This window comes from Drosophila navojoa, chromosome 3 (assembly GCF_054131105.1).
Source record: "Drosophila navojoa isolate 15081-1374.11 chromosome 3, UAZ_NAV_1.0, whole genome shotgun sequence".
Classification (NCBI taxonomy): Eukaryota; Metazoa; Arthropoda; class Insecta; order Diptera; family Drosophilidae; genus Drosophila; species Drosophila navojoa.
In genome coordinates, this window is record NC_142891.1 from 3,644,912 (window position 1) to 3,657,339 (window position 12,428).

Here is a 12,428-nt window from a genome sequence, read left to right on the forward strand (position 1 = left end):
ATACAGATACAGATACAGATAACAGATACAGATACAGATACAGATACAGATACAGATACAGATACAGATACAGATACAGATACAGATACAGATACAGATACAGATACGATACAGATACAGATACAGATACAGATACAATACAGATACAGATACAGATACAGATACAGATACAGATACAGATACAGATACAGATACAGATACAGATACAGATACAGATACAGATACAGATACAGATACAGATACAGATACAGATACAGATACGATACAGATACAGATACAGATACAGATACAGATACAGATACAGATACAGATACAGATACAGATACAGATACAGATACAGATACAGATACAGATACAGATACAGATACAGATACAGATACAGATAGATACAGATACAGATACCAGATACAGATACAGATACAGATACAGATACAGATAAAGATACAGATACAGATACAGATACAGATACAGATACAGATACAGATACAGATACAGAGTACAGATACAGATACAGATCAGATACAGATAAGATACAGATACAGATACAGATACAGATCAGATACAGATACAGATACAGATACAGATACAGATCAGATACAGATACAGATACAGATACAGATACAGATACACGATCAGATACAGATACAGATACAGATACAGATACAGATACAGATACAGATACAGATACAGATACAGATACAGATACAGATACAGATACAGATACAGATACAGATACAGATACAGATACAGATACAGATACAGATACAGATACAGATACAGATACAGATACAGATACAGATACAGATACAGATACAGATACAGATACAGATACAGATACAGATACAGATACAGATACAGATACAGATACGGATAATTAACGTACTCGCAATTAGAGCATTCCAAGATCCACCCGGAACAGTAGAAAAACATAAACAGCACCGAGACGAGCTTGAAGCAGAAGTCTTTAAAAACGCATAAATTGTATTGACAGTGAGGGCTCTACGGTTACTTCCCCTCATCCACTTGCACGCCCCCACACAGGTTGACATTGCCCAACGGGGTTGTTTGATGTTTGTCGTGGCCCAACGCCCACTCTCCACCCTCACCTCTGACAGCCTCTCGCTATGTGTGTGTGTGTGTTAGCGGAGTGCTCTGCACATCTTTAAGTGTTATTCTTTGGCAACTAACCCTCGTTGGAAATGCGATATGTTGACTCAAGTTCAGGTAAGGAAATGTCTTACCGAGTCAATTTTGACAGACAGTTGACAGTGTTTTTGTTTTAAGCAAACTGAAAATAAGCCATAAATGGAGCCCCACAGTCTCTCAGCCCCCTCTCTCGCTCTCTCTCTCGCTGTCTGTCTGTTTCGCTTACATTTAAATAAATGCGTATAAATAACTGTTGCAACGAGCCCATAAATCTGCGTGCCCAACTAAATGACGACAATGCAGCAAGCGACACAAACAACAATTGCATCATCAAGTCGTGACATTTGACAAATGAGCAGACAGCGGGAGTACCCCTTCAATCCCATGAACCCCCTGCCCCCACACACCCTGCTCCACTCTTAGCTCAGCCGCAACGCACACATTTGGCAAAAGTAAAATATTGCACTGCCAGCAGACGCACACACATGCAAATTGAAGGTACATCAAATGGGTGTAACAAAAGCAAAAGTCAGCATTCACTGCTGTACTGCCAGCTCCTGCCCTCTCTTTGAACCATCTCCTGCCCTCTGCCACTACGCCTCAGTCACATTTTCATAGTCTGCAGCGTCAGCATAGCCTTCATGCTCTTCTTCTTCGTTTTTTTTTTTATGGTAAATTGTCAGTGCTGTCGTAATTTTTAAGTTAAAAAATTGTTAAAAATTTTCGTAGCATTCATTACCACGCCCTAGTCTCTGTTCCCACTTCTCTTCTACCCCACTCTCTGTCTCCCTCGCTTTTCTATCGTTTACCTCCTCTTCTCTTTCACTCAGTCAGCGCCGCCGTTGAATTCGCTTTCGCATTCGCCGAGTCAGACTCAACGTGGCCGCCGTCTGCGTGTTGCACAATAATTTATTGCCGCACAATTGCAGCTGCCACACATTCCAATGCACTTCATGACACCCCCCGCGGAAACACCAGCCCTACCCCCACCCCCACCCCCACAACTACCATTGCCCTCGCTTCTGTCCCTGCTTCTGTCCTGCCTCACAGCAGCCATATAAATAGGATTCTGAACAGAAACTTTTGAGAGTCGACTTTGCGCCCGCTGCGCTTGTAAAAATCACACGAAGCGCGTTGATTTTGTTGCGAAAACAGGTCTGATGCCATTTAAGGTATATCTTGAATTCAGCATGAAGCGAAACATTTTAAAACCATTTCTTTAACATATATCTTTTCTGAAGTCTTAAGAAACTATTCATTTTTTTCTTGACCTGAGAACCTAGTGGAAAGACTGTTCACTAGTTGATCTATGATTAGCTGTAGCTAAGAAACAAAAAAGAAACAGAATTAAACACTCTGTCTGACAAGCTCGTTCTTTAAAAATCCAATCAATCCATAATAAATACAAAATAAATAATTTAAAACAATTAATTTTATACAAGTTTTTGCCTTGCCGAAACGCAAAAGTTAAATGGCATTCGAATAGAAAAACAATTTATAAAATATTTAGGAAATAAAAGCAAGAGGGGGATGGGATGGACAAGAAAGAGAGTGCTCTCCGTCGTTGCGGTTGGGTTCTGTTGGTTTTGCGAAATGTGTCAATTCCAGCAGATGTCAAACGCAATCAACGCCATAAATAAGTCATTGCAGGCTTGATGGCGCGATGGCCAGGAGGAGCGTGGCTCGGCGAACGAATCGATAAGCTCGGCATTTCGGGGCCAATTGCGTGCGGTTAATTAGTGTCTGCGACAATTGGAGCCAAAGGTGTTGCTCACAAATAGACATCAACTATTTATTAAGCTTTAGCGTGGGGTCAGAAGCGTTAACATTTCGCTTGGCAGGCTCGAGTTATGACATGGTGGGTCAGTGTGCGTGCCACACTGAAATCAATACTAATTATAATAATCAATTTTAATTAGAGCTCGATAGCCCAAGAGAGCGGCGCGTTCGAGCCCCCTTCAATACGCTACGCCCCTGTTCAATGAGGGGCTGCAATTGACGCTGTCAAAGCGTAGCCAAGTGCAGCCCAACAACAAAGACATAATCCAACGGGACTTCATATTAGAAAAGAGACCTGTCCCACACACACACACACACGCACGCACTCGTTCAGCCTTTAGATTGAGGCCATACAAAAGCAGATTTTTGCTTATGTCAAAACTCGAACAATGGACAAGTGGCTTTACCCAAAATTGAGCCTGACAGCAGCATGATGGCCGTCTCCTGCTCCCGCCCCATGCACACACCCTCCCAGCTGGCTGGTCGACTGCCTGGCTGGCTGGCCTATCCATTGCATATGCATGCCACTGATAGACAGCCCATGCCCGGCACATGGCATCCAAATTCCATTATTTGGATTAGACCAATTGTTGCTGGGCCTTATTGTTGGACGAGCTCGGCGTCGAGGCTCGGCCCTGCATCGCATTGAGCAGATTATTTCTTTCATTCAAAATTTCGTTCATAAACAGCATAAAAGTAGTTGGCCATGCTCTGCATGGCTCATGTTGATCACAAAATTGAAAATAATGAAAATTTGAATAGAACTAATTACGTTACGGCCGGCACAAAATTCAATTGTCTACAAAGGCGCTTTAAATTGGGAACTTCAATTAGGAAAATTATTAAATAGAGAGACACAGTTTAAAGCTGCAAATTGTAATGAAAACTAGGCCAGTGAATAGAATTCATGATGTGAATGTATAATTTATTTGAAAAAATTGAACGAAGTTCAATTTAATTTGGTAGGATAAAAAATCAAAAAGGAAAAACAACAATTATATTAAAAAAAAAAAAAAAAAAAAAATACAATAAAATAAAAATAAATAAAAATAAAAATAAATAAAAATAAAAATATAATAATAATATTTATACATATATAAAAAAACAATTTAAAAAAAAAATATATATATATATAGTTTGCTTTTCATTTAAATTAAATTAAATTTCAATCTAAGTTGGTTGAATAAAATATAAAAAAAAACTTAATAGCTTACAAAAAATTAAATATACGTGTTTTATACCTTTTCCAAATTTGTTTTCTAAATTAATAATTTTTTTATACATTTTTTATAAATTAATAATAAATTTATATATACCTTTTTATTTTTTTTGTTGATATATTAATTTTTATAATTTCCATTATTTAAGCTTTCCTTAGTATTTTTAAAAACTCTCAAGGATTTACGTAATTGGTTTATTACGTTAAAGCATCTGTCATAGAGAGCTTTAATTGGCAGCTTGAGAAAATTTTGCAAAATTCAAATCTCACTTATAAAAGTGCAAAGACAATTTAATGCCAAGACAAACATTTCATTTGAACCCTGTGAAATATTTCGTCTTACAATGAGGCAATTTTCGAATGAACATGGAAACAAGTTCATGTAAAATCAACAACACGAATCGAAACAGGGCCAGAAGCAGCCGCAGCTGCTGCAACTATTAACATCAAATGACCAGCCTAATTTATGTGCCTAGCTGCACACAGTGAAAGAGAGAGAGAGGGAGAGTGAGGGAGAAACTGTGTGTGTGAGTACTCGCATTCCATATGGGTAAACACATCGACTCGTAGACTAAAACACGCCGCAATGCCGTAACTTCTGCTCCAGAATTGATGAAATGACAGTAGAGCAAGGCAGGAGCAGGAAGAGCAGGAGGAGCTGTGAGGGGTGGGGGTTTCCTAGTCGAATCAAATAGGCAAAAGCTGACTACAGGCAGCAGGCAGCAGGCAGGAGGCGGCAAGCATAGAACAGGAGCAGGAGCAGGAGACGGCAGTGTATGCCAGTATGAAATTGCTTTACACAATCGAAACGCACGAAATGACAATATAAATCGAGGGGCGGAACTAATTTGGCAAAAGACTCGAAATAGGCCGAGCCGCAACCACAAAACGACATAACAACAAAGTAGAGGAGCAGCAGTAGCAGCAGCAGGAGCGGTAGACCGAATACAGGATATGGTGAAGGGGACGACGAGAATTTGGTAACTGGGGTTCATCAGCCGCTCGACTACAACTGAATTGGCCAAAATTAACGCAACGTTCGAAAAGTTTTTGCGCAAATTGCGTAACTACACATTAATGAAGAAAAATTGCGTAAGCTACCCCGAATATACCAGATCCATTCAGGAAAACTAAGCAGAAACTTTCGGTGGGCCCCCAAAAAAGGTAAATTGCATTGGAAATTGGGCGACACTTTGGCCATAAAACGGCTACGTGATTTATGCCAATTGCGAATTGCGTCCAGGTAAACAGCTTCATAATGAACCGAATGAGCCGATTATCATCCATGTGCCTTGAGTAGTTCTGTAGTTCGGGAGGGGCCAACAGCTTGCTTTGATTACGCCCCATCATTGTCTGCTTGATCATTTATTATGCCTCGTTCTGTGCTGCTGCTCAAAGTTTTCGCTCTGCATTTTTATGACCATCATTAAAAGTGCCAGCAGCCTCCCCTCTCTCTCTCTCTCTCTCTCTCTCTCTCTCTCTCTCTCTCTCTCTCTCTATCTTAGAGAACTACTTGGCTACAATTATAATTATCATTTGTCATCTGGACACTAATTAATTGTAAAGTTTTTTGTTTTAATCCCTGCTAACGGCCCATTAATAATTGTCGCAGATGTCGCAGCTACCAAACGCAACTCCGATAACGATTTCTATGTGCAGCATTATCTAAGAAAGTTTTCTAATTGAAATGCTTGGACTGAGCATGAGTGAATCTTTAGTGATGGGGTTTTATTATTAAAAAATTCTCTGAATTTTAATGAATTGAAAGTGGGCTGTATTTCTAGAAAAGTTCATTAGTTATTTGTCTGTCAAATTTGAGCGGAGGAACTGCTCCCTTGAGAGAGATGAATTTCTATTGTTTCCCTAGTATTAAATCTCTGTTATGCATTGTGTGATGCCATAGTACTTATATACATATAAGTATCTATTCTAGTAGGTCTATGAATTCAGGGCTGAGAAAAAATATTAATTATAGTGCTCCACCACTTCCATCCCATCAAACCACTTTCATCCTCGAAATCCGTTTTGTCTTACGTTCATAGCTGTTTCTCTTCAGTCTTTAACTGACATTGGATTGACGCTTACTTGAATTCTCATAAATGTTAGTTGATGAATTCAGGGCACAACAAAATCAAGCAAAAACTTTATTTTTAAAGTGAAAAATTGAATAGCTTTTAACTAGAAGAATTTCCCCCTCGAATATCTGCAATGTGTCTCAAACTTCGTTTACTAAATCCAATGTCACCTGGCCAACAATGGAAGCAACACATGTCACTGAGAGAGGCTATTGTATAGCAAGTACTTTCAGGCTGCTTAAGCTGCTGCTCCCAGCTGAACTTAAACTGAATTCTAGGAAATATTTATAGCTACTAAAAGAAATGCCTGTAATTGAACTCGTCGAGGTGCTCTTTAAATACCCTCGCGTGACTGTTTGCCTGCCCCCTGACTCCTGGTCCCTTGCCCCTTGTCATGCACACATCTATTATGCCCCGTTATAATAGCAAATCCCAATCCCAGTTTCATTTCAGGCGGCCCCTCGGCGTTTGTCAGCGCTTAAGCTCGACGAACCTAGGCATTAACGCCTCCGGCCACGCCCACACTGAGAACGAAAACGGTATGGGATGGCATGTCGGGCAGTTTCAATTTATGAAATTAGTTTTAATAATATTAATAAGAGGCACATGAAAGAACAGCTACAATGAGTCTGGTCCGTAGGTAAGCCGGCTTTGCGCTCAGCTTTTTGGCCATAGTTCACAAAAGACGTCAAGGCAACGAGCAGGAGAAGTAGCAGGAGCAGCAGGAGCAGCATCGACAGCAGCAGCATCGACAGCTGCTCATCCTCTTCAAACTTTCACTGGCAGCTTATGCCCATTGTTTGCCCTGCCCTCCGCCCCTTCAGCCATCTCATACCACGCCGGATGCGGATCTGCCCACAAGTTTCAGAAAACTTTGCTCTTTGTTTAAATTTTGCGCCTCGCCTGGCCGGAAATTTGCTTATCGGTGGCGCTCAGAGAGGCACAAAGTCAATAGAGAGATTAGCGCCAGAGCTATGCGAGCTGTGCTAATTGAGCGCCGGTTCATGGCAACCAGCAACGGCATCAGCAGCAGCAACAGCAGCAGCAGCAGCTTATATCAATACCAAACAGGCTTTATTCAATAAGGCAATGAGAACTTAGAGCAAACCCAGACCCAAGCCACCGCCGCCGCCGCGTTTCTTCCCATTGTTTTGGCTGCCGGTGAGGCCAACGCCGCCCAGGCCCAGGGTGTTGCCAATGCCGCCCACAGTCTTGCCAACGCCGCCCACTGTCTGGCCCAAGCCGCCGCCCAGCTGGCCCAGCACGCTGCCGAGGGCGGCGCAGCTGGTGGAGCCGAGCGGGGAGAGGGATGCGCCCAGGACGGACAGTTCGCAGAAGCGAAAATCACTGGCTGCCTCCAGCTGAGTGTCCACCTTGATGAAAGGCGTGCCCTTGCTCGTGATGCTCTGGAAAAGCTTCGCCGTGACTCCCTCCTTTGGCTCGTCCTTCGGCTGGGCGAACTGCAGCAGCATATCGATCAGGTTCTTGCGCACCTTTAGGTCCTGCTCGTCGGTGAGCCGCGTCTCCAGCAGCGGCTCGCCGAAGATGTCGTTCGCATCGAACATGTAGCCCAGCTCGTCGCCGTGAGCCACCAGCTCCGGCCTGCTCTGGGCCTGCTCGGCCACGATGGGCAGGCCGTGCAGGAAGTGGATGCCCTTCGACCTGGTGCCGTTGTACTCGAAGCTGTACATGTAGGCGGGCGCCAGCTTGGACCACACCTGCGTGGTGAGCACGGCGGGCAGATTGAAGAGCACGTCGGTGGTGGACTCCACCACCTTGGCCAGCACCTGATCCACGTTCAAGGCCTGCGGCACCTTCCACACATCCTGCAGCGTGGGCGTCAGTGCATTACTCAATCCGGGCAGCACGGGCTTCGCTATGCCGCCCGTCAGCTCGTCGATGCGCAGGAAGCCCGTCAGCTGCTCCAGTGCGCCTTGCAGCGAGCCCAAGAACTTCTCGGCCGAGCCGTAAACCTTGTTCAGCGTGTCCACGGACACCGAGTTGGCCGTCTCGTGCTTGGTCACGCCGGTCAGCAGCGGTATGCCCGTATAGTTGCCGCTGCGCAGCTGCGCCTCCGGCTCGCCTATTATGATGCTGGGCAGCGAGCGATAGTCCTCCTCGGCCTCCATGTGCGGCTGGAAGCCAGTGTTCCCAGTGAGGCCCTTGACCAGAGCACGTCCAGCCAGGCGCTCGGTCTGTACCTTCTCATCGTTCCTAATGATATCCACGGCGGATTTCTAAAGGCGGAGAGGAATGAATAGCCATTTAATTAGATTGAAGGTTGAATATTATTTTATAATACGATAGATTTGTTTAAGGTGAGGAACGGAGGGGAGTATATAGATATTAATAAACATATTTCAGATCCATCTTGAATTGGAGGAGGAACTTCTGTCTCTATTTACTATATTCTGCTTCAAATTCTGTTAATAAAAATGTTGAGCTGTCTTTTAATCTAACATAAATTTTGATCTAATATAAATAATTATATTTTTATCTAGGTCAGATCAAAGAATAAACGAAATTTCTTATTTTGTTCTTTGATAAATATCATAATTTATTTAAATGATATTTATATATATATATATTTAATTCAAACCTATGTTAAGTATCTGTTAAGTGCTTAACAGATAACGCCAACTGTCATCGAGTTAGACAAAGCTTGTAATTAGCATTTATTTACTCCTATTGAATTACTCTCAGACTTGGCATATAATTTATCTATTGGCTACTGGCTGATGGGTAGCTTGACTGATGTCGTAAGTCGTGATGATAAATATCACATCACATGCATAAGACGGGAACATTAAAGTCAAAATGTTATTAAAAACTTGTTTACTAATAAACTTGTGAATAATCTTCATAGGTAACTGAAACTAGCTGCAAGACAGTAATTCGATTGATTATCTAATGGTATGTACACCCGTGTACGAGATTCACTTCAAAAGTTTCTGAATATCGTAAAGAGAAATAAAATAAACAGAATAAGTTTCTTAACTAATATTAGCAATTCATATTAGCCAATTTAAATTTCAGTTGACAAATATTGAATATTAACCCTTCTTGTTCCTGTCTATTTCTTTCTTTCTCTCCCACCCTCCTTCTCCACCTTTCTCTCTCTTCCTCTCCATTTACATCCCTGTACCCCTCAGTACTCACCGCTCGCATGCATTTGACAATTTCCAGCTCATTGCCTGTGGGGCAGTTGTTAATCTTGGCCACCTCCTCGACACTCTGCACCGGCTCCTTGTCCATGGCGTATTGAGAGAGGGCAGTGCCCGACATGGCCACCACGCCGTGGACATCGCCGGCGCTGCGAGCCGTGCGCGACATGGACAGGTACATGGCGCTGGCGGCACCTGAGCCGTGGCCAATCGCCTGCACCCGCTTGGGATCGCCGCCGAACTGGGAGATATACTCGCTGACCCAGCGCAGCGCCGTGGCCAGATCGAACATGGCCAGGTTGCCGTCGAACTCCTTGGTGCCGTCGCCCAGGATGCCCAGCGAGCCGAGACGGTATTGCGGCGCCACCACAATCGCCCCCTGCTGGGCCATGGGCGTGGCGTCGTACTGAGCCGCCGAGCCGAAGCGAAAGCCACCTGGATGTATCCAGACAAACACTGGCAAGCCCGTCGTCTCGTCCGGCATCTGCGGCGTATACACATTCAGCAGCAGGCAATCCTCCTCGCCGACGATGCGCTGCGGCTGCTGCGGATGCGGCTGGATGCACGGCGGGCCATGTCTGGTGGCATTGATGTCCCCGCTAAGCCGCTTGTAGACGGGTCGCGAGTAGCGCAGCTGCCCCACCGGCGGCTCCGCATAGTGCAGGCCCAGGAAGCTGTAGATGCCCGTCCGGGTGTTCCGGAAGCCCTCGATGCGTGTGTCGCGATTGTAGAGCCGGGCAAACACGACCGGATCATCGACGGGCGGCGCTTTGGCACTCTTGCCGCCCACAATGCGCTTCACGCGTCGATGTGCCACAGACTCCGACTCCGACTCCGACTCCAAGGTCACTGCAACTGCAACTGAGTGCAGCAGTAGCAGCAGCAGCCACAAAATGTTCCGCTTCGCCAACTTTCGCATTGCGTTTCGCTCGATTGTCAACTTGGAACTGTGCGAATGCGAATGCGACGGCCGTTCCCGCTCGCCAAGCTCAGCGACTCTGGACAAGGCCGGCAACTAGCCCGGCTTGGCGATAAAATAATTATTCACTTGCTGCAACAACAACAACAACAATGAGTTGATAAAGCCTCAAGAGTTGTTTTGTTTTATTTTCGCGCTGTTCACGATCAGCCACTGGACATTTAAGACTATATATAAACATCTTTCTATACATGAGAGAATTTTCATTTGGGACTCGACTCACGTTCCTCAGAAATACAAAAAATACCAAATATAAGCGGAGACATTACTTAATTACATGATTAAGTCACAACGACTTCTGAATGCGCTACACTAAATATGATATAATAAATAATGGATATGAAGACTCTCTGTTGGATGACAAAGTTATTCATCTCACTATACAGCTTTGAGGCTATAAACTATATCAATGTATACCATATACTACTACAATATATTTTCATTATTCATTACCCATTAGCATTGCCTCCTGTTTAGTAAAAATAAAAAAATATATTAATTTTACAGAAATAAATGGTATTTAAAAGATTTGGTTCCCATTATAAGCTTAAAAATGTAAATAATTATTTTAACAGTATAAAAGATTGAAAAAATGTATAATTGTTGCCATTTTTTAATTACAAAAAAATAAAAATAAATAAATAAATATCTGAATTAAAAAATAAAAATAAATTCATTTTTTAATAATTTTATTTTTGTAACTTATAAATAAAAATAAAAATTCATAATTTTTTTTTGCTTTATTTATTTAGATATAAGTACTTTTTGTTATTTTTTTAAATATATTTTTGCATAAAAAATATATCATATAAATATTTTTAATATATGCACATGATAAAATATTATTTATTTTTTAAGTCTTAACAAAAAGTACAAACTTTATTAAATTAATATTTATAAATATTATTCAACACATAAATCGCCTAGCTCTCGCCATATTAAGCATGTTCTATGGAATTCTATTGATTACCTAACTCGTCATCATTCAAGATGCGCATCAAGTTTTCTATCCAATCAGCCAATCGCAGTGCTGCGACTTATTCGTCATTTCCAGCTTATTTAAAATACGTTTCTGTAAAATAATAATCGCCTCTAAATATTTTATTATTTCACAGCTGACGTCTCTTATCGCACGCGATCCACAACTACGAAAAAAAAAACTGGTTCGATGGGTTTTTATTTTCTGTGGAACAGTCACTGTATTCCTCATTCGATTGTTGTCGCTGCTGTTGCTGCTGTTGCTGTTGTTGTCGCTGAGAGGCAGTTCGCAAAACAAAGCAAAATAATAGGCATGAGCGAAATAATAATGCGATTTTAAAGTCTCAACATGAGTGCGAGCAGTCGTCATAGTTTAGAGCTTTGCTGCATTATCTGCCCAGATGAGTTATATGCTCAACATATTTACGAGCAGGCACATTGCCTAAGGGAAGGCAGAGGCGTGTGGCTAGCGGAAGCGGAAGCTGGCGAATGTCATGAATGAGAGTGCCTGGTTGTGATTTTAAGTTTCTTGACCCCTCCAGCCAGCCAGTCAGCTGACCAGCCAGCCCTCTGCCCCTTGCTAAAGATGAAAGAGCAGCCCGGGATTAGGCCAGAGCCAGACGGGGGCAACTCTGCCGCATGAATCTCAATGTTGTTGTTTAGACTGCGGCCACGTACGTCCACTGATTTGTCTCTGCAATTGCCTGGTCCTTTGCCCAACAGCTATCTCTCATGTCCAACACACTCACACGCACACACAAACACACACGCATACACAATGGCAAAATGACATTTAAAGTTACGACAATATAATTAAGTAGACATCTGGGAGTTGCGGCAAGTGCTAGCTGAGGAATAATTATATATGTGTACGTATATATGTATAGAAAGAGAAGATATAGATATATAATATGTGAGTGTGTAAGTGTGTGTGTGTGTTCTATCACAGACATGCAACACTCTTGCGCTACACATGGAGAGAAAGTGTGCCACGTCGCAGCATACTAGCCTCAGTCACGCCTACACATTTAACGAGCTTTATCTCTTTTTGATATACCCTGTAGCTAAGAGAAATGTGTTAGAGGGAG

The 12,428-nt window shown here is 42.8% G+C and overlaps 1 protein-coding gene across 1 annotated transcript; it reads right to left on the reverse strand.

Annotated features, from left to right (window-relative positions):
- Positions 1-7,271: 7,271 nt before the first annotated feature.
- On the reverse strand, positions 7,272-10,416 carry LOC115562119 (carboxylesterase 1E). The gene is made up of 2 exons (XM_030382913.2): positions 9,379-10,416; positions 7,272-8,456 (listed from the first exon to the last, which is right to left on the reverse strand). Exons 1-2 carry the CDS (start codon positions 10,300-10,302, stop codon positions 7,317-7,319), a joined length of 2,064 nt encoding a protein of 687 aa, XP_030238773.1. The 5' UTR covers positions 10,303-10,416; the 3' UTR covers positions 7,272-7,316.
- Positions 10,417-12,428: the final 2,012 nt, after the last annotated feature.

Coding starts and splice junctions, on each gene's coding strand:
- LOC115562119 (XM_030382913.2), bottom strand. CDS start 10,302: ATGCGAAAGTTGGCGAAGCGGAACATTTTGTGGCTGCTGCTGCTACTG. Junction 8,457..9,378: donor TTGTCAAATGCATGCGAGCG/GTGAGTACTGAG, acceptor CTCCGCCTTTAG/AAATCCGCCGTGGATATCAT.